A 22813-nucleotide genomic window follows, 5' to 3' on the forward strand; every position below is an offset into this window, starting at 1 on the left:
TGAAGCCGCCTCACAGGCCGACACGATGCTGTTTTAGTTCCATTTCCCTCAGTTTCCCCTCACGCTGTCACAGATCAGGTCCTCGTCTTCATGCCTCCCCGTCCACAGCGAGGGGTTTTAAACTAAGTGTACACAGCGTCAAATTGAGTTACGGCTCCATGTCAGTAAACTGTTTCCCTCCCTCCCCCTCAGCGCCGGAGCCAGAAGCTGACATCGTGATTGTCCTTGTCCGATTAGGACGATCAATGAGACTGAACAGACGAGAGAGGAAGAGGAGGAGGAGGAGTAGAAGAAGAACTGAGGGATGTGTCTGTGTGTTGGGGGGGGCGCAGCCCCTCCCATAATTAAGTTAGCGTGCTGCGCTGGAGGTCCATGTTTACGGGGCGGACAGGGAGTTTCCTTCACTCGGTGGACAGCTCTGGGTGCAGAGAAGCCAGCAGCGAGCTCTCTTACTCTCCTTCCTCTCGGGTTATTTCTGCTACTCATCCCTCGCTGCGCTGCGACCTGCACACACGGGCTGTTTCAGGAAGAGCCGGGGGGGGGGGAAGCAGCAGCAGCAGCTGCAACGGCACCTGCCTAACCATCCACCACCACCACCACCACCCTCCCTCCCTGCCCGGCCCAGGACCTCGTCTCTGCTGCCACCGACTCCACCGCCGCCGCCATCATGTGCGACTGTTTCCACCTGGCCTTCCCCAACTGGCACGCCGCCTCGTCAGGGACGGGTGGGCATCACTCTCTCCGCTCTCCTTTCTCTCTCACTCTCTCTATGACTCTATGTCAGTGCTGTTTTCCCCTGAGCAATTCACTGATTCAGCAGCAGGGTTCAGTAGTGCAGTGGGAGAGACTATGTTTGTGTGTGTGTGTGTGTGTGATGGAAGGAGGCAGCGAGCGAGTGTGAGGCGGCTGCCGCTGATGCTGATGCTGAGCTGCTGACCTGCAGTGAGCGCTGGGTGTGTCTGCAGAGTGCAGGGGAGTGTTTGAAGATGCCATCATGGAGGATGTCGTGCAGCTCTGCGTTCTCCTGTTTCCCTCCTGCTGCGCGTTTGAAGCAGAGGCTGAAAGACAAACAGACTCGGTTACTGAGGCAGAAAGCAAAAATAGCTGCGGAGGATAACTTCCTGGGGGTGAAGACGAAAAGGCGTCAGAAATATTCCCAAAATTAGCAATGCATCCAGTGGAAAACCCTACAGAGCTGAGCTTTAAAGCTGCAGCCTTTATGTGAAAGAGAAGAGCGACTACCTGTAACCTTGCATCAGTTTTACTGCAGGAATTTTAAAAAATTCTCAAAGTTCAGGATGCTGGAAGCTCTGAAACTTGCTGCTCACAGTCCTTCTCTTCGTGCATCTAATTATGAATTTTTCACAATTATAAATGCACTGTTTCAGGGAAGCAGACAGAAATAGAAATCAGCTGCAGCTAATTGATCCTATCTTTATGCTTTGCAGCTAATGGATGTTTGTAATGTGCTCATATGTCTGCACGGACCTGATCACGTATGTGGGCCTAGAACATAGTCATGCTGTCTGTGTGAGGCTGTTTACATCCGAGCTGTGTTGGTGATGAAGCCTGTTGCTTGTAATCTTGAAAGCGTGATGGGAAAAACAGATTTTTTTGGTTTTAAATCACCATTCCTGCAGATCTCATGTTCACATTTATTCATTCGCTTGGTTTTCTTGTACATGAGCAGCACTTTTACAGCCTCATAGGCTGCCACAGGATAACTGTTCTTACCAAGGATGAGCAAGTCCAGCAGTAAAATGAGCCAAACGCATCAGCAGCACGACATGCAGATGAAACAGGGTCAGAAGAGAACCATAAAAAATCTGACTGGACTTTACAGTGAGGCTCATTTTGCTGCCCAGTTACAGTAAATTTATTTCAGCTAGCTATAAAATAATACTGCGTTTGCTGTTAGTGGACATCATGGGATTAAAACTGATATCGAAGGCTTATGTTGGTGTGTATCATCGTGTCGCCAAGGCGCAGGAAGGTGGATATCTGCTGGTAAATCATTAATTCAAACATAATACTGCCTCTTTCTACTTCTATGTTGCCCCTTTCCATCTCCCACAACTGTTCTCATTTACCTCTGCTGCTACTTTTAATCATCTCTGACGATGCAGAGGGGTCAGTGCTGCTCTCAGAGGCTCCAGGCGACGCTCAAGGTCAGAGAGAGCTTTGCTTGTTGTTCGGAAGTGAGCCAGACGGGGCGGCTGAACGGAGCCGAGAGCAGACGAGCCCGATCCATTAGAGAGCATCAACCCCAGCCAGCCAGTCCTGTTGTGAATCAATACTTCACCACAGGGAGAGTTTAGAAGAGGAGAGCCAATCTGAGCATTTGTTTTCTTACACTGCTTCTGAAAAGACTTAGAATTCAGATAATTATTGGGTCACTTGGGGTTCTTGGTATTTGATACTAAGACTGAAAATCTTCATATTTTATCAATTTCCATCTATATTTTCACTGTCTGAACACAACTTTTAGACCATTAAACGCAGATCAGGGCAGCTTTAAGCTACTTGGAATCGATTCTCAAAAACGTAATTGAATTAATGAAGGAAAAACTTTGGCAGTCATCTCTTCAATATCTTATATTTAGTACATCAGACCCTTCGAGCGAGTCAGCCCTCTAACGCTCAGGGTTAAGTCTGAGTCACCCGGTGCTCCGGGCATATGAGGCCAATCAAACACCAACAAGTGTTTGCACACACACTTGAGCCCAGGTGCTGGAGGCTGACCTGAAATAAGACTGCGTCCCTGTGCTTCTGCTGCAGGCTAACTTCATGTCGTGGGAAAACAGGCAGATAAAGATACGGATTCCAGGACTGTGATGAAACCCTGCGTAGATCTGCAGCTGACTGCTAGATTGAAAGCATGCGCTCGTACAGTCTCATGTTCATATAATGCATGCAGAAAATCTAATTCTGCCCCCCCATCTTATTATAATTTGGATCCAAACAAACTCCCGTCCACTGAAAGGAGCTTGTGTCTGTCCGTTACACAAAAAATGAGCAGAATCCAAATCCAAGAGGACAAATAATGAGCTGTATTACTTTATATTGGTTTAGTGAATAAGGAAGCTTCAGGGAGCCTTCCAGGTGCTTCTCAACAGGAAGCACAAACTGGAGCAGAAGGCGCTTACGTAAGAGATGAGCTGAGGACAGGCGGCTAACACAATGCAGTTAAGATTTTCAGCCCAGAGTTAATCTACGACCTGATTTCCATTTCGAGGATTTCAGTTTTTGCTTTTGGAAACACCAGCACAAGCGAGCATCAGGTAGATTCACTGACGCAGCATCGTGCAGGACAGATGGGTTCGCTGTTTGACAGCAGGCGCGGCAGTTCAGACGCCTCGTTCTTCATCACATCAGCACAGGCGCTGAGGGACGAGCCACACCCAAATCCAGAGCTGCAGCTGCACTCAGATATGAATCATGCAGGATCTGAGCCACGAAAGTCTTCAGCGTCGACTGGCCGTGCTAAAAGAACGGCAGCCAGCAGCTTTGTGAATATTTAGGATATCTAATCTTTGATAAGCAAATAGGTCAACTCTGATTTTATTTTGGTAATTTCAGGGAGCAGTGAAAGTTGTTATCAGGCCCTCTGCAGCACCCACATGACAAATATTTGAGAAAGGAGGTTCTACATGTGCAGCACCAGTTGTTGTGGCAGGAATATCCGACATCTGCCTGGATGAAGTGGTGAAAAACATCATCCGGTCATGCCGAGCAGGGCCTGAATCAGCTCACTGCACACGCTCACACTGATTCTGAGCGCTGTGTATTTGAGACATGGACACGCCAGTTTTCAGTCTTGAGCGACGGCGGTTTAATTCTGTTCAGTTTAACTTCCTGGACCATCACTCGCTCCACGTCCCTCCACAGTTCAAACTGAGCACTGAATGTGCCGCATGTCTCAATCATTAATAATAATAGTTCAAAACAATGATGCTGTACCATCACATCACGTATTTTACCTCTGAATGGACGGGTGCAGCTGTAAACCCACTTTTAAAACCCACTTTTGTCAGACCTGAATGTTAATAACCTCCACAGCTTTTCTTTCCACCTCACAATTTAAACTACTTCCTGTTTCTAGGCGTGTCCCCTCCATGTCATCCATTTGGTATGGCTGAAATATGTACCACCTATACCTCAGTTATATATATTTTTCTGCATGGGGACTGATGATGACCAGCTAATACACATTTTAACATCTTAAACACATCTTAAACCCTCAGCTGTTTCCATTAACTCCACACTGGTCAGACGTTGAGTCTAGAGCGACGCCGGCGGCTCTGTGAGGACACTCATGGAGGCTGTTAGCTCAATACTAACATGCTGACATGCTCACAATGATAACATGATGATGTGCAGCAGGTTTCCCTTGTGCACCGCCTCAGTTTAGCCTGTTTGCACGCTAACACATGCTCATTAGCAGTAAACACAAAGAACAGTTGAGGCTGATGGAAATGTCAGAGGCCCTTTGATCTGGTGACGGCAGGATACGAAATTTGACGGCAAGCCATCTTATAGTTGTCATGACGTTTTGCTCAAAATCATCTCATCTGAGGACCATGAACGTCCCTTCAGTCTCAGCGAGCACCACTGATTTTTGGAAGGGACTTATTAATGAATTGGTTTATGTGAAAAGACTCATTAAGTTTCTCCAGTTTCCAGTTTTTGCTGCAGCGACTAAAACCCTTGACATAGATGGAAACCTAAAAAACACATGAAGGCAGTTTTAATGGTTCCATCTCTGATTTTATATTAGACAGTAAACTGAGGATTCTTTGAGGTGGTCTGGAAGAGGAAGGTGTTGTTGCCCTGCATTCATAAATCAAGCAAATTTAAGGGGGTCTGGTAGTAATTCATGAGAGATCAGTGAAAAGCTAAGGGTTTTTTTAAGGCATATGTGGTGCAAAGAGTTAAATCTCAGCATAAGGACCTTCAGAAACCACTTAATTGAGTTTGGGAGCAACACCCAAGGTATGACTGCAACAAGTGTCCCGCCTCCTCCGTCCATCTGAGACTGAACGAAACACTTTAGCCACTTTAGCAGCTCCACACATGCAGGGGTGTTCAGGGCAGTTTGGACAACATGCTCTTAACACTTTGGTTGGTTTCCAGGAGTTAAACAGCAGCAGCAGGTAGGTGAGCTGTGTGATTCCTCAGAAGTGGCTTTAAAATCTCTGTTAGTCATACCTGGTCTGAGGGATGACAGGGACGACTCTGTGATAAGGATTCAAACAGCACTCGAGTTAATGGTGTAGGCAGCTGCACAGACGGTTGATTATTATATTTCACAACACGTCTAGACTGTGGTGTGATCAGAGTTCACAGTGCGAGCCTTGCTTTCTGTTGGATAAGTGTTCTCCGATGTTATTTCTGATCCTGGAGTCAGAGGAATGTATGTTTATGACACAGCGCAGGTTGCTTTTCAAGGTTTTTTCATCATCAGTCAATGTCACTCAATGGCTTCTTGAACTCTCTTGAATCATCAACCTTGAGGCAGCGACACACCCTGTTACAGGAGGAGGTTTTTCACCGTCGGCCTCTTGCCTTTATTGTCCTCTAATGCACTTACACAGGCAGTCAGAGCTCCTCACATGACATACATTAAGGCAGAGGGTGGGGCGGCTGCTTAAAACACAGAGGTGCTGCATAGGTTCACTAATTGTTAGATCATTTCAGCTTTAAAATTCAGGCTTTTAGTTGTATATTGAACCCCACAACCATTAGTTTTGCATGAGTTGGTTGCCAGAAGTTTTCAGATGAAGTCACAGAAAGTTCAGCTTCTACTCGAGTAGTTACACCAACGCAGAGCAGCTGATTTTAACAACAAAAAATCTCAAAACATCCATATAAACCTCTCAAAATACTACCCAAACACACGTTTTTTCTGATATATTTGTGAGTTGGTAAATCACTTTGAAATCTTGGGTGACGTTTCCCTTTAATTTCTTGATTTGAGTTTGGGGGATTGTGCTTTAATAGGAAATACAAAGTCTACAAAGCTGCTCAAAGACCAGATAATACGATCTGCAGTGGAAATAATGAGATCCTTCATGTAGAGTGTGACTGCATTTGTTTTTGCTGACACTGATGATGTGAATTGATTAGTCCACAGAAACACCACAGAAAACATGGAGACGTGGAGGACAGAGCATCACTGTGTCGCCACAAGTTGTCATTTTTTCATCCCAAACTTTAGAGCAACTAACAAATGAACTGCAGCCCGAAGTGGAAATCCTGATACAACGAACCTCGAATTAAAACGGCCTGAAGTAAGAGGTCGTTTTAGATGGAATCTAATCAAATTGAGGTTAGATGTCAGAGATATAATAATAATAATAATGATCTGACTAACCATATTCATTTGGAGTCAGACTTTCCCTTTTCCACAGCCTTGAGGGGCTGAGCTGAGCGCTGCAGATACTAATCTGTGGATCAATACGGTGGATCACTTAACAGACGAAAGAGGCAGCGAGCCCCTGGGGGAATTTTTGCCAGGAAGAACTCTAAATAGTCTCATCATCGGCTCCGGTGTCTCTCTGAGCCTCAAAACAACTGTCAGGAGTCAGACCGGGCCGGAGTCTCAGCTTACTGCTCAACAGCAGCACATAAACAGCAGACTTCTGTGCATTAGTGAAGTTTCAAAGGCTGGAGAACATCACTCTGCTTAACCTTTGTGTGCTTTTCATGCTAATACTTCACGACAATTCAATAAGATAATTGCATACTTAATCTTGTTGAACGCAGATTATTGGGTCTCTTTGTGAAACCATTTCATTTAACAGCATTATTTATTTGTACTTGGATTTTCTTCAGCTGCTCTGCTGCTTAAAATATCTAATGCAATTTTCCCTTTAGCTGAACATCACCATGCAACATGTGTCTGAGGTGTGTGTGTATGTGTGTGCGTGTGTGTGCGTGTGTGCAGGAGCTGGCCGCAGGCTGACAGGGCCAGAGCCCGGCACAGAGGACGATTCGGTGAGTTAAACGACTGTTTTACGTTTTGTCTTCGTTTGATTTATCTGCATTTAAGTTTTCGGTCTCTGCTTCAATCATCGGAAAAACAGTATGTTATCTCTGATGCTCGTATTTTTTATATTTGTATATTTGCTGAAACGTTGATTAAATGTCTGTCTGACACTGAAATAAAGGCTGCAGCCTTCTAAATTTGACACCTCACTGCTGTAATTGATTCAAAGGCCCTTTGAAAACCATTAAATTGATAGATTATTAGGATTAATCATCCGGGAACCATTAATGTCTGCTCTAAAGTTTATGTGAATAAATCAGACTATTGTTGAGATATTTCGCTGTGAAGCAAAGCGCTGGACTGACAGACCGGCAAACACTGCCATCCCTGGAAACACGCTACTAATGTGACAACTATGAAACGCCAAGTCGCCAAACACCCCGTCAGCGCTGCCTTTGGCACGGCAAGGTGTCATCACACTATCTGTGATCCAGTTTTCTCAACACCTTCGTGGTTCATTCTGCAGGCGCAGCTCCACGAGTTCTTACATTAAAACTGTTTCTGAGGCGGCTGAGAGGAGATCCTGTTGATGATATCTCTTTGAAATGACAACACCTGTTTTAGGGCGAGACCATGTGACTGTCTGTGCCGACTGACCTTATGTCCATATGTCCACGCAGATATGTGACGAGCCGTCTCAGTTCACAGAGGGAGAGAGACCACGGCCTCAGGGTTCGTCCCCCGTCGAGGAGTTTCCTGAAACGTACATCGACAGTGACAAAGAGGTACAGAACACCAACACGCCACCATCTGACACGACAAAGCAGGTAAACCCAGGCTGCTTACATGCACCTCCATCTGTAGGTAAACATGAGCAAGAAATCAGTTTTCTTCGTTTCTTTTAACATGATAGAAATCAGGTTATTACAGACTTTAACCTGGTTACTTACACACACAGTGAGTCCTTCAGCCTTCTATCCGTGAAGCCACAGTCTATTTTGTTTAGGCCCTGGACAAACGAAGTTAAGCTAGCTTAAGAGAATAAGCTTGTGACCACGAGAGGCGAGACTGCATTGGCTGATCTACCTTCACACTGAGCTATGCACGTCCTAATATCCAGCTCTGCTCCACATGAAGGTCATGAAATCAATCTTTATTGGAATTAATATTACAGCCATTTCTCAATCACATCGTCGTCTTGAAAACCCCAAACTGTGTTTCGTCAGATGATCTATCAGCAGCTTATAGGCGTCACGCAGGCTGACTGAAGTCGTAGCCACAACGCGTGAATGCTGACATTGAACAGCTCTGCTGGTGTGAACAGAGCTACGTCTTTGCTGTGTTTGCTGTGTTGCTGACAGGGGGAAATGTTCTGCCGGCTACTTTTCTTTATTCACTAACCGAGAAGCTGCTACAAATTAAGTGACAATTATTATATTGTTGACATGCCCTAATTCATGTGTATTGCTGCCCTCGAAGAACTGAAGATTGTTTCTGGGAATGCAGATTTACTAAATTATGTCAATTAAATTAGCATATTGGGAGCACAAGCTCGTAATCTGAAGGAATCATATGTCAACTATCCCTTTACAAGTATAGCATCAGGCACAGTATTTCTTTTTTACTGCAGATTCAGTTACTCCCCTGTGTGAATGCATGTACACTATATACAGCATTTTAGCATTCCCTCTGCAAATACTTTCAAAGCTTCTGGATGAAATCTATATATATATGTCACGTTTTCTGTTTGATTAAAGATGAAGATCTCATTGCAGTATTTTTTTGTTTGGTTAGAATTCAATGATTGTATTGTTTTTGTTGTTTTAGTGTGAAGCAGAGCATGACCAACACCACAAAAGTGGGAGTGGAAAGAAAGCTAAAAAGTCTGGGCTTGGGTCCATGTTTGAAAAGCGCTCAACTCCAAAGATGAGTAAACTGAAGGTGAGACACTCCCACCACACTGCATCTGTGAATCCCTTCAGGCTGTGCCGCAGCACAGAATAGCACAGCTGAAGGTAAAAGTGATTTTATCCTTTCTGTTTGGATGTGTTGGCAGGAAGTTCACAGCCCTGAGTCCGGGGTGATCGTGAAAACAGCCAAAGACGGATGTGCAGAGGGTCTTGTTTATGGTGGAGGAGGGAAAGACGGGATCTTCATTAAGGAAGTCATACCAGAGTCACCTGCCTCAAAAAGTCTCAAACTGAAAGAAGGTGAACGAGCATTTTCTCTCCAACTGCAATGAAAACTAAAGATGTTCTGACTAATTTTATGTCTTGATTCTGGAATTTCAAATTCCAAAACCCATGTTTATATCGACACTGACAGATTTCGCTCTTGTTTGTGCAGGTGATCAGATTCTGAGTGCCACTGTGTATTTTGACAACGTCTCGTATGAGGACGCCATTCAGATTCTGGAGCACGCTCAGGCTTACAAACTGAAGCTCTGCTTGAAACGCAAACCAGACGTCACAGAGAGTGAACCAGCCATCGACTCTGACGTCATCCCTGTAACTATTTTCAAGTTGTCTGACTCTTTGTGATCGGTAGTACTGGGGATAAAACTGACATTTCCTGTTTCTGTTGCTCAACAGGAGGGAGAGCTCCCCGCTCTCGAGATGAGGGAGAAAGGAAAAACCAAAAGGCGAGGTGACGGCCGGGTGTCGTGGCCCAAGTTTCCTTCATTTGGAAAAGGACAAAAGTCCCGCTTTACCAGGTCTCACAGTTCCTCAGAGGCTGATGAGCAGAGAAAGCTTGAGCTTAGCCCCACCACGAGTGACACAGAGTCACCTATAAAATCTCAAGATGCTCTCAAAGGCAAGAAGAGGCATAAAATAAAGCTTTCTAGTCTGACAAAGAGAGGCCGCATAAGTTCATCTGAAGACCAGGACATGGACACGCCAACAACCGGGCAGACCAGTGGCAAAGTTCTTGAGACACATGAAGCGTCAGACATGCTTTCACCCGAGTGCCTTGAAAGTCCCTCAGGAGAAACACCTGAAGTCTGTGCGACAGGGGATGTGGAAGCAGTGAAAGACAAAAGATTTGAGCAAAAACTGACTGAACCTCAAACTGTTCAACACAAGGTGGAGCTCATCACTATAGACAGCCCTTTGAAAACAGCAGATCTAACTGTGGCACTGCCAGATAAAGAAAGTAACTCTGGTATCAAGTCCCCTGATGGCAAGAAAAAGAAGAAAGAACGTTCCGAATTAAAAATGAAAATTTTGGGGAAGGATAAATCGCACAAGAAAGACACAAAAGCAAAATCCCCAAAACGGCTGAAAACGCTGGGGGCAAGTATTGAAATACCAGATCAACCTGAAAATGTAAAATCAGATGCCATCCTCAGCCCTGAGTCACACACAAAACTACAGGAAGATCAACTCGCACTGGATGCCAATACTCAAATAATCAGCAATGAGACTTCAAGGGGAATCTCAGCCAAATCAGTGACAATGCAGATGGAAATGGGTGTATCAAAGAAGGAACTTGATGTATCTGATGTTGCATTTATTTGCAAATCTCCACAGAAAAGTGAAGAAAAAACGAGGAAAGGCAAACAAAAACAAGAAACAAAGACAGGTCCAATATTCAAACTGCCTAAAATAGGCTTTAGTGACATTGCCACTGAGGAAACTGTACAAAAAATTCATGTAAATGTTGAAGAATGCACAACTAAAATGGAGCATCTTACAAGTGAGGGTACAGAAGTGAAAGAAGATCCTTATGAACAACTGTCAAAAAGAAGTCTTTCCAGAACACAACTTCCAAAACGCGAAGAAATTGAAATTCCAGGCATGGAGGACATGTCAATGAGGACCACAGTTAAAGGACTTAAAGAGCCTAAAGCTGGTTTTACGGGACAGTATGAAGAACTTCAAGCTGAAACTGTTCAACTGTCAATTGATGTTGACAGCGTGAAAGAGGCAGTTTCAAAACTGCCTGGATATAAGCTCCCGAGGGTTGACATGTCAGGAGTGCCGATTCCTGAAGAAATCACTGTTATAGATGCAAATGCACAAAGGATATCAGTGAAAACACCAACTAAAGTTGTTGATACCAAAACAAAATATGAGACACACTTCACTAAGTTTGACATAACTGCCTCTCCAGAAATCTCTAAGACAACAGTGAAACTACCAAGGATCACACCTGCTGATTCAACGTCAGAGGAACCTCTATTTGAGACCAGGGTAGATTTGAAAACTGAGAAGAAATACAAAACTAAGGCAAAACAAAGCGACAAAGAGATCTATAAACGAGAAGATATTGTAATACCTGGAAAAGAAAGTGGACAAGAAGTTGCCATTCGTCAGAAACAAGACACAGAGGGCATCAAATCTGAACATGAATCTGCAGTTAAACTCAGCCCAAAAGAATCAGACAAGAAATCAAAGAGGGCAAAGATAATAGTGGCTGGCGTTGGGATTGCAAAACCAAATATAAAAATTCCTGACATTGGAATTGACTTCAAACAAAATATCTCTCAGAAAAAGGGCGACACTGTGAAAGGAGAAGGGACTATAGACAGCCAAGAAGTTAAAACATCCAAAACTGAAAGTAGGAAAGGCAAAGGGCAGATTGGAGGAGTCATAGCTGATGTGAAAATACCTGAAATCGACAGCATTGAATACATTGATTCAGGAGTTGGTTCACCAGCCAAAAAGGATGGTGGCATTTCACTTCCAGGTTTTGGTGTTAATCTTGATGCTGTAATGCCAAATACTAACACCTCAATTCCAGGGATCAGAGGGGAAGTAAAAGATGTTGATGCTGAGCAGCACACAATCAAAATGCCCAAATTTGGAGCAGCTACTGTGGACATCAGTGTAAGTGTGCCTGATGCAGATGAGGATATAAACATTGTTGGGGCAGAGACAAACACATTTGAAAGAGAGGGAAAGGCTAGCAAGTTTAAAATGCCAAATCTCGACATCTCCATGCCAAAGGTGAAAGGACCTAAAATTGATGCAAGCCTATCACAAAAAGATGTAGATGTCACACTAGCAGAGGCTGAAGCTGAAGTCAAACTGCCCAAAGTTCCTGAGGTTGACGTCACTCTTGGAAACATAGATGTTTCTATTCCAGAGCAAAAGATGGAAGTTGAACGACCTGGACTGGAAATCCAACCTCTAACAACTGAAGGTGAACTTGATGGACAAGGAGGCAAGTTCAAAATGCCAAAATTTGGAATATCATTGCCAAAAGTAAAAGGAGCTCAAGCTGATTTAAGCGTATCAAAGACAGATGTAGATGTCACATTGTCTGAAGCTAAAGCACAAGTCAAACCTCCTCATTTTGAACATGCAGACCCTGGTTTCAAAGTAGAGGTTAAATCTCCAGAGATTGCATTACCTAAAGGCTCTCTGATGGATATGAAAACTATAGAAACCGAACAGGATGGAAAAGGAAGCAAGTTTAAAATGCCAAACCTTGGTTTCTCTATGCCAAAGCTGAAAGGACCTAAAATTGATTTAAACTTATCAAAGAAAGACAGAGATGTCACATTACCAGAGGCTGAAGCTATCAAACTTTCAGAGAGTGATTTTGGAAAAGTAGATGTTGCAGAGGCTGAGATTGAAGTTCCAGAGGGTAAGGCTGAAGTTAAATTTCCAGAAGCCCCTAAAATTGCTGTGGAGATGAAACTACCAGCGCATGAAGCAGAAATGGATGTTCATGGTGGGAAGTTTAAAATCCCAAAGTTTGGAATTAAAATGCCTAAAGTAAAAGGGCCAGATTTTGACTTTAGCTCATCAAAGAAAAACGTAGATGTGACATTACCACAGACAAATGTTGAGGTCAAACTTCCAGATGCCCCCAAAATGGATGTCAGTCTTGGAGAAGCAGAAGTTTTGATTCCAGAAGCAAATGTGGATTTTAAAAAGCCTGGCGTCAAACCCTTACAGACTGATGTTGAACTTGAAGGACACGGAGGTAAATTCAAAATGCCAAAGTTTGGGATTACAATGCCAAAAGTAAAAGGGCCTGAAATTGACTTAAGCCTCTCAAAGAAAGATGCAGATGTGACACTACCAGAGGCAAACGCTGAGATAGAACTCCCAAAAGCTCCTAAAATTGCTGTGGATATGAAACCACCAGAGTGTCAGGAAGAATCTGATGGGCAAGGAAGCAAGTTTAAAGTGCCAAAGTTTGGAATATCTCTGCCAAAAGTACAAGGGCCTGAAATTGATGTAAGTGTATCGAAGAAAGATGTACATGTCAAATTACCAGAACCTAAGGCAGAAGCTGAACTCCCAGAAACCCCTGAAATAGGCATTAATGTTGAAAAACCTGATGCTTCAATTCCAGAAGCAATGCTGGAGGCGAGAAAACCTGGACTGGAAATTGAACCCTTACAGTCCCAAGGTGAACTTGACGGACAAAGAGGCAAGTTTAAAATGCCAAAGTTTGGAATATCAATGCCAAAAGTAAAAGGACCAGAAATTGATTTCAGCTTATCAAAGAAAGATGTAGATGTCACACTTCCAGAAGTCAAAGCAGATGTCGATCTCCCTGATGCTGAGCCTTCAGCGAAAGTGGAAATTAAGGCTGCTGAGACTGATGCTCTATTACGCAATGTGAAAGGACCATCATCATCAAAATTTAAAATGCCAACATTAAAATTTCCAAATTTTGGAGCTGCAACTCCAAATATCAGCACTGAGGTACATGATATAGACAAAGAAATCAAAATTGATGGAGCTGACATGCACATATCTGTGCCACACACAGATTCTGATGTACCAGAAGTGAAAGCAGAGGTTCATCTGCCAGAAGTTGAAGTCAAAGAACCTTCGGGAGGTCTTGTGATAGCCCAACAGCCAGGTTTTGAGGTAGATGCAAAAATGAAAAAGTCAAGGTTTTCACTGCCAAGATTTTCTTTGTCAAAACAAAGTGTTAAAGCCCCAGAAGTTGATGTCAGTCATCCAGGTGTGGATGTTACAGTGCCAGAGGGAAAAGTTAAAGGTGGTGAAGTAGATATGAAATCACCTGAGTGTGAAGATGAAATTGTTGGTCAAGGAAGCAAGTTTAAAATGCCAAAGTTTGGAATCACAATGCCAAAGGTAACGGGGCCTGAAATTGATTTAAGTTTAGCAAAGAAAGATGTTGATGTGACACTACCAGAAGCCAAAGCTGAAGTCAAACTTCCTGACATTGAACTGAAAGAACCTTCTGCTGTGGTGGAAATTAAAGCTCCTGAGATCAAGGTTGTGACAAAGGATGCAGAAGGATCACCATCTAAATTTAAGATGCCAACATTCAAATTACCAAAATTTGGAGTTGGAATGCCAAGTGCCAGTGTCGAAGTTCCTGATACAGACAAGAACATCAAAATTGAAGGAGCTGACATCAAACTTCCTGACGAAGTTCTCACAGTTGACGTTGCAGCACCCAGCATTGACATTGAAGGACCATCAATACATATGAAAACTACAGGAACTGAACATGAACAAAAAGGAAGTAAGTTTAAAATGCCAAAGTTTGGAATCACAATGCCAAAGGTAACGGGGCCTGAAATTGATTTAAGTTTAGCAAAGAAAGACATTGATGTGACACTACCAGAAGCCAAAGCTGAAGTCAAACTTCCTGACATTGAACTGAAAGAACCTTCTGCTGAAGTGGAAATTAAAGCTCCTGAGATCAAGGCTGTGACAAAGGATGCAGAAGGATCACCATCAAAATTTAAGATGCCAACATTCAAATTACCAAAATTTGGAGTTGGAATGCCAAGTGCCAGTGTCGAAGTTCCTGATACAGACAAGAACATCAAAATTGAAGGAGCTGACATCAAAATTCCTGAAGAAGTTCTCACAGTTGACGTTGCAGCACCCAGCATTGACACTGAAGGACCATCAATACATATGAAAACTACAGGAACTGAACATGAACAAAAAGGAAGCAAGTTTAAAATGCCAAAGTTTGGAATCACAATGCCAAAGGTAACAGGGCCTGAAATTGATGTAAGTTTAGCAAAGAAAGATGTTGATGTGACACTACCAGAAGGCAAAGCTGAAGTCAAACTTCCTGACATTGAACTGAAAGAACCTTCTGCTGAAGTGGAAATTAAAGCTCCTGAGATCAAGGTTGTGACAAAGAATACAGAAGGATCACCATCAAAATTTAAGATGCCAACATTCAAATTACCAAAATTTGGAGTTGGAATGCCAAGCGCCAGCATAGAAGTTCCTGATACAGACAAGAACATCAAAATTGTTGGAGCTGACATCAAAATTCCTGAAGAGGTTCTCACAGTTGATGTTGCAGCACCCAGCATTGAAACTGAAGGACCATCAATACATATGAAAACTACAGGAACTGAACATGAACAAAAAGGAAGCAAGTTTAAAATGCCAAAGTTTGGAATCACAATGCCAAAGGTAACAGGGCCTGAAATTGATGTAAGTTTAGCAAAGAAAGATATAGATGTGACACTACCAGAAGCCAAAGCTGAAGTCAGACTTCCTGACATTGAACTGAAAGAACCTTCTGCTGAAATGGAAATTAAAGCTCCTGAGATCAAGGTTGTGACAAAGGATGCAGAAGGATCACCATCTAAATTTAAGATGCCAACATTCAAATTACCAAAATTTGGAATTGGAATGCCAAGTGCCAGTGTAGAAGTTCCTGATACAGACAAGAACATCAAAATTGATGGAGATGACATCAAAATTCCTGAAGAGGTTCTCACAGTTGACGTTGCAGCACCCAGCATTGACACTGAAGGACCATCAATACATATGAAAACTACAGGAACTGAACATGAACAAAAAGGAAGCAAGTTTAAAATGCCAAAGTTTGGAATCACGATGCCAAAGGTAACAGGGCCTGAAATTGATGTAAGTTTAGCAAAGAAAGATGTAGACGTGACACTACCAGAAGCCAAAGCTGAAGTCAGACTTCCTGACATTGAACTGAAAGAACCTTCTGCTGAAATGGAAATTAAAGCTCCTGAGATCAAGGTTGTGACAAAGGATGCAGAAGGATCACCATCTAAATTTAAGATGCCAACATTCAAATTACCAAAATTTGGAATTGGAATGCCAAGTGCCAGTGTAGAAGTTCCTGATACAGACAAGAACATCAAAATTGAAGGAGCTGACATCAAAATTCCTGAAGAAGTTCTCACAGTTGACGTTGCAGCACCCAGCATTGGCACTGAAGGACCATCAATACATGTGAAAACTACAGGAACTGAACATGAACAAAAAGGAAGCAAGTTTAAAATGCCAAAGTTTGGAATCACAATGCCAAAAGTAACAGGGCCTGAAATTGATGTAAGTTTAGCAAAGAAAGACATTGATGTGACACTACCAGAAGCCAAAGCTGAAGTCAAACTTCCTGACATTGAACTGAAAGAACCGTCCGCTGAAGTGGAAATTAAAGCTCCTGAGATCAAGGTTGTGACAAAGGATGCAGAAGGATCACCATCAAAATTTAAGATGCCAACATTCAAATTACCAAAATTTGGAGTTGGAATGCCAAGTGCCAGTGTAGAAGTTCCTGATACAGACAAGAACATCAAAATCGAAGGAGCTGACATTAAAATTCCTGAAGAGGTTCTCACAGTTGACATTGCAGCACCCAGCATTGAAACTGAAGGACCATCAATACATATGAAAACTACAGGAACTGAACATGAACAAAAAGGAAGCAAGTTTAAAATGCCAAAGTTTGGAATCACAATGCCAAAGGTAACAGGGCCTGAAATTGATTTAAGTTTAGCAAAGAAAGATGTAGATGTAACACTACCAGAAGCCAAAGCTGAAGTCAAACTTCCTGACATTGAACTGAAAGAACCTTCTGCTGAAGTGGAAGTTAAAGCTCCTGAGATCAAGGTTGTGACAAAGAATACAGAAGGGTCACCATCTAAATTTAAGATGCCAACAATCAAATTACCAAAATTTGGAGTTGGAATGCCAAGTGCCAGCGTAGAAGTACCTGATATGGACAAGAACATCAAAATCGATGGAGCTGACATCAAAATTCCTGAAGAGGTTCTCACAGTTGACGTTGCAGCACCCAGCATTGACACCAAAGGACCATCAATACATATGAAAACTACAGGAACTGAACATGAACAAAAAGGAAGCAAGTTTAAAATGCCAAAGTTTGGAATCACAATGCCAAAAGTAACAGGGCCTGAAATTGATTTAAGTTTATCAAAGAAAAATGTAGATGTGACACTACCAGAAGCCAAAGCTGAAGCCAAACTTCCAGATGTTAAAATAAGGCAATCATCTGCTGAAGTGGAAATCAAATCTCCTGAGATTGAAGCTCAAGTGGGTGATGTTGTGGGATCACCATCAAAATTTAAAATGCCAACATTCAAATTACCAAAATTTGGAATTGGAATGCCAAGTGCCAGTGTAGAAGTTCCTGATACAGACAAGAACATCAAAATCGATGGAGCTGACATCAAAATTCCTGAAGAGGTTCTCACAGTTGATGTTGCAGCACCCAGCATTGACACTGAAGGACCATCAATACATATGAAAACTACAGGAACTGAACATGAACAAAAAGGAAGCAAGTTTAAAATGCCAAAGTTTGGAATCACAATGCCAAAGGTAACAGGGCCTGAAATTGATGTAAGTTTAGCAAAGAAAGATGTAGATGTGACACTACCAGAAGCCAAAGCTGAAGTCAAACTTCCTGACATTGAACTGAAAGAACCTTCTGCTGAAGTGGAAATTAAAGCTCCTGAGATCAAGGTTGTGACAAAGAATACAGAAGGGTCACCATCTAAATTTAAGATGCCAACATTCAAATTACCAAAATTTGGAATTGGAATGCCAAGTGCCAGTGTCGAAGTTCCTGATACAGACAAGAACATCAAAATCGAAGGAGCTGACATCAAAATTCCTGAAGAAGTTCTCACAGCTGACGTTGCAGCACCCAGCATTGACACTGAAGGACCATCAATACATATGAAAACTACAAGAACTGAACATGAACAAAAAGGAAGCAAGTTTAAAATGCCAAAGTTTGGAATCACGATGCCAAAGGTAACAGGGCCTGAAATTGATGTAAGTTTAGCAAAGAAAGATGTTGATGTGACACTACCAGAAGCCAAAGCTGAAGTCAAACTTCCTGACATTGAACTGAAAGAACCTTCTGCTGAAGTGGAAATTAAAGCTCCTGAGATCAAGGTTGTGACAAAGGATGCAGAAGGATCACCAACAAAATTTAAGATGCCAACATTCAAATTACCAAAATTTGGAGTTGGAATGCCAAGTGCCAGTGTCACAGTTCCTGATACAGACAAGAACATCAAAATGGATGGAGCTGACATCAAAATTCCTGAAGAGGTTCTCACAGTTGACGTTGCAGCACCCAGCATTGGCACTGAAGGACCATCAATACATATGAAAACTACAGGAACTGAACATGAACAAAAAGGAAGCAAGTTTAAAATGCCAAAGTTTGGAATCACAATGCCAAAGGTAACAGGGCCTGAAATTGATTTAAGTTTATCAAAGAAAGATGTAGATGTGACACTACCAGAAGCCAAAGCTGTTCAACTTCCAGATGTTAAAATAAGGCAATCATCTGCTGAAGTGGAAATTAAAGCTCCTGAGATTGAAGCTCAAGCGGGTAATGTTGTAGGATCACCATCAAAACTTAAAATGCCAACATTCACATTACCCAGATTTGGAGCTGCTATCCCAAAGGTCAGTGTGGAAGTACCTGATATGGACAAAGACATCAACATTGACGGAGCAAAGCTGGAAGTACCAAAGGAGGGAGCTACGGTGGATGTTACAGCACCCAGCATTGACACAGAAGGTCCATATGTTGATGGGAAAGCTAAAGGAAGTGAACTTGAGGCATCAGGAAACAAATTTAAAATGCCAAAGTTTGGCATCTCAATGCCCAAAGTCCATGCTGAGCATCCACATGTTGATGTTTCTCTCCTAGAGGGAGAAGTGAAAGTCAAACAACCAGAAATGGAAATTAAAGCTCCCGAGCTTGAGGCTGAACATGGACAAGGAAGCAAGTTTAAATTGCCAAAGTTTGGTATAACTGTGCCAAAAGTAAAAGGTTCTGAAGAACATTTAAATGCATCACAGAAAGATGTAGACATCACACTGCCAAAAGTTAAAGCAGAGGTCAAACTCCCTGAAATTGAAGTCAAATCTTCAGCTTGTGTGGAAATCACAGATTCTGAGACTGAAGCAAAGTCAAAAGATGTTGGAGGATCGCCACTAAAATTTAAAATGCCAACAATGAAAATGCCGAAATTTGGAAGTGCCACCTACGATGTCACCATAGAAGCACCTGATGCAGACAAAGTAGCTAAAACTGATGGAACTAAACTTAAGGAGGATATTGCGGTCAACATCAAAGGTCCAAGTGTTGATATTAAAACAGATGTGTCCAACGCAGGAAAAAGAGATACTGAAATGACAAAGACGGAGACTGACAGTGTGGGTCATAGCTCTCCAAGTAAATTCAAACTACCGTTGTTTAAAATGCCAAAGCTGAGTTTCTCAAAGTCAAAACCTGAAGACAAAACTGAAGCGGACTCCAACGAAGATCAACTGGAAATGGAAGTTGAGCCTAAAGGAGAGAGTAAATCACCAAAAATGACTTTAACATCATTTGGTGAAATCTTCAAGAATATTGATGTAGAATTTGATGTTCCAAAAACAGAGAAAGAGGAAGAAACACTTGGAACTTCAAAGGATGTTCGTGAAACAGATGAGACCAGTGAAAAGCAGATACAGCCAAAGGAAAAGGAAACAAGTGCGAAACAAGATACTACTAAAAGTCCTGAGAGGACAGGTTGGTTTAAATTCCCCAAGTTTGGACTGTCCTCCCCATCAGAACCTGCCAAGATTTCTGAAAAAGTTGAGCACAAAGATGAAAAGAGCCCAGTACGGGAAACAGGAGATGAGGAAATAAGCCCCACCTTTTCTGTACAGTCATCTGATGCCTTTGCTGATATTAGCTCTGCAATGACAAGTGAGCATGTTGGTCTATCTTTATCATCTCCAACCAAGGTAACTGTCAAATACTCTGATCCAAACACTGTGACAGGGCTTGAAGAGATGCACAGCAACATCATTACTTCCACCACAAGGACTGAGTTGATCTCGGTTGAGCCCAACTTGCCTGAGAAAATCACCATTCTGTCATCTGGAGTTTCATCTTCATCAGAAGACACACTCAGACTAGAATCTGGAAAAATACATGTATTTTCATCAAATATACAAGCAACACCAGAGGCACAGCATGCCAAGCTACTAACTGCTGTCCAAGTCCAATCAGCTGAAGGTCTTCCCCTAAGATCACAGGCAAGCGAAGCTTCATCATGGACTGTTGAAGATTCCCAAAGTGGCAAGAGAATGATCTTAGAGAGGCATTTAGTGAGAGAAACATCAAGTGAAAGAAGTGAAAGCAAAGAAACAATTGTTGTAACTAAACAAATTACACATATGTTTGACTCTTCTGAGCCCATCTCAGGTGAGACAGCTTCATCCATTCAACGACTGAGAGACTCTGTGCATTCGGAGAAAATGAAGTTCTTTGATGGAGATGAAAAGTGAAATAACTCAATGTAAATTATGTCTGAAGATACAATTCCTCATTGTCCAGCTCAGTGGCTGGTGGGTTCTGAATTTCACTGTCCATGAGCCATGCGACAGAAGGTTGAGACAGAAAACAGGTTGGCGACTGGAAAAGATTGTTGGCAATTTCAACTTACCAATCACAGGGAAGATTTTGTCAGATTTTGTCAGTTAACTTCAATCTCTGGTTACATATTGTTGACCTGTAAAGAGATACATTAATGTGTTTCAGACTGACAATGCAATTAAATTGTTAATAAGCTGTGTAACTGAGCACCCTGACTGCAAATTATGACAGGGCTTCACCAAATATCTTTGCTTATTATGGTATAGAACTGAAGTAAGCCATGCATTTTGATTATCAAAACTTGTATCTTTGTTGTTTGATAGTTTTTAATGTGCGCGACTGATCAAACTTGTGCTCTTAATTGTTACATAATAATCACCAGTGGATTTGATTTAATAACTCATTTGAACAAGACTGTTGCAAAAATTGATCAGTTACTGACATTCCAAAATATGTTTACAATAAATTCACTGTAAAACTGACAAACGAGAACACCGACAATACAATAATGCAGTATATCACTGAAAGATCAATATAGATATGTATCACCAAGCTATACCTGTTGCTGTAGCTAATATGTAAAGAAACAATAGCAATGCATAGCTGAAATGAAAACGCTTATCATCGAACACAGCAAGTGTACTGCTGCAACTATATTTTTTATTAATATTTTGCTTAGAACCTAATTTGCTACCATAGAAATATACCAACAGTATGTTCTCTTTCGATATAACTGTGCAAAGTGGGAATATTAAATGGCTGTGTAAATAGCTCTTCTCTGGAGTTTTATTTGATAACTGCTCCTCTTTGAATTCTAACCCAAGGTGCGAAGTTAGACATAATAAATAAACATTATTATATATACTTGTATGATGAGTTACGTTCTGAAATCCAGGTCAGTGAAACCCCTCTGGCTTATGGCCTAAATTCAACCTTTTCCTGTTTATTCTGTTTCATTTGATTTACTCAAATAGGTCTCTCAATGAGTCCTGGATAATTGCTATTCAAAATATCAAATGCTGAAGGGCTGCATTTGTTTAGGGAAATATAAACATTTCAAAAATACATTACTCGTGAGCGTATCATCTCAGGACTACACAACATGGTTATATGAAACATTAATACTCATGTATTTGCACACTAGAGGGAGACAGCTCACAAAGCTACTCTTACCAGCTATCACTGTGTTCCTGGGATAAAATAAAGGGTTAGAAAAAGCTCATTAAAGCCACTGAACCCCTCTGTGTTAGCTGTGCTAGCTTGCTGACTAAAAAGAAGCATTTTTTCCCTCACTATATGTTTTGTTGCTGGTTGATATTTAGCATAATATAAGCCTTTAGTAATTCACTTACATGTTGTAACATGAAATAGGCCCATAGAAACACACGGCATCTTCGTGCGTTAGAGTTTTAGCATGACAGCATAAAGTGTAAAGAGTTACCTGTTAAATTGAGCTAACTGCTAATGATATTAGCTAATTTAAAATCACTAACGGCCGATCGCTTCACCGCTGAATAGGCGCTGCCTTCAAGTGCTCCTCGTAAATTATACTATCGAAGATTCAACAGCAGGGACACTGGACAGAGCTTTCTTTCTAGTTAAAAGGCACAATGTGTGATCCATATGTAAACCCCAGCATTGCTCTAGCACCCTGATACAAAACCAAAGATTAAAACCTGCACCTGCAATCTAACACTTCCAATAAATGTGAATATTTTCAAAGTGTGTGAAGTTTGAACTGTCAGTGGTGAGATTGTTGGCTAAATATTTTATCTGTAGCAATGTAATTTTTCAATAACTTTGTTAGGACTAAATAAACAATAAATAAATAATCAACCCACATACTAATTAACCCAGTGAATCACTTGAAATGGTAGTTTCTAGGTAAGATATTCTAATGTGGAGTAAGTCATTTTCACTGGTAAATGAGGGATTGTTGGTAAATTGGGTCCAAAAATCACATTTATGCAAAGACAAGGTTTGCATTTGTGCATTTGCCCTAATCTGAAGTCTGTCAAATACACCACAGGGGAATGTGTGTGCGCCCCTGGGTAAAGAATATGGACGCCTCAAAACTAGATCCACATCCGATTATTTGAAAATCCCTTTCTAAAACCATGGACATAAATGTGTCTGTCCAACAGGACACAAACAAAGCAGGTGTGGGCTAAGCACCTGAGCACAACA

General features: G+C 41.9%; 2 protein-coding genes across 2 annotated transcripts; both read left to right on the forward strand.

Moving 5' to 3' along the window:
- Window positions 1-231: 231 nt before the first annotated feature.
- On the forward strand, window positions 232-11111 carry LOC139341886 (periaxin-like). Its single transcript, XM_070978595.1, has 8 exons — window positions 232-725; window positions 6947-6996; window positions 7669-7773; window positions 8816-8929; window positions 9045-9198; window positions 9335-9495; window positions 9580-10853; window positions 11102-11111. Exons 1-8 carry the CDS (start codon window positions 668-670, stop codon window positions 11109-11111), a joined length of 1926 nt encoding a protein of 641 aa, XP_070834696.1. The 5' UTR covers window positions 232-667.
- Window positions 11112-18286: 7175 nt separating this feature from the next.
- LOC139341930 (neuroblast differentiation-associated protein AHNAK-like) lies at window positions 18287-21392 on the forward strand. The gene is made up of 2 exons (XM_070978665.1): window positions 18287-18575; window positions 18849-21392. Exons 1-2 carry the CDS (start codon window positions 18355-18357, stop codon window positions 20536-20538), a joined length of 1911 nt encoding a protein of 636 aa, XP_070834766.1. The 5' UTR covers window positions 18287-18354; the 3' UTR covers window positions 20539-21392.
- Window positions 21393-22813: the final 1421 nt, after the last annotated feature.

This window comes from Chaetodon trifascialis, chromosome 14 (genome assembly GCF_039877785.1).
Source record: "Chaetodon trifascialis isolate fChaTrf1 chromosome 14, fChaTrf1.hap1, whole genome shotgun sequence".
NCBI lineage: Eukaryota > Metazoa > Chordata > Actinopteri > Chaetodontiformes > Chaetodontidae > Chaetodon > Chaetodon trifascialis.

Excerpts from the sequence above, each read along its gene's own strand:
- LOC139341886 (XM_070978595.1), top strand. The coding sequence starts at position 668 with ATGTGCGACTGTTTCCACCTGGCCTTCCCCAACTGGCACGCCGCCTCG. Across the intron at positions 6,997-7,668 it reads CCGGCACAGAGGACGATTCG|ATATGTGACGAGCCGTCTCA; the intron begins GTGAGTTAAACG and ends ATGTCCACGCAG. Across the intron at positions 8,930-9,044 it reads CAAAGATGAGTAAACTGAAG|GAAGTTCACAGCCCTGAGTC; the intron begins GTGAGACACTCC and ends ATGTGTTGGCAG.
- LOC139341930 (XM_070978665.1), top strand. The coding sequence starts at position 18,355 with ATGAAAACTACAGGAACTGAACATGAACAAAAAGGAAGCAAGTTTAAA. Across the intron at positions 18,576-18,848 it reads AAAGCTCCTGAGATTGAAGC|TGGCATCTCAATGCCCAAAG; the intron begins TCAAGCGGGTAA and ends AATGCCAAAGTT.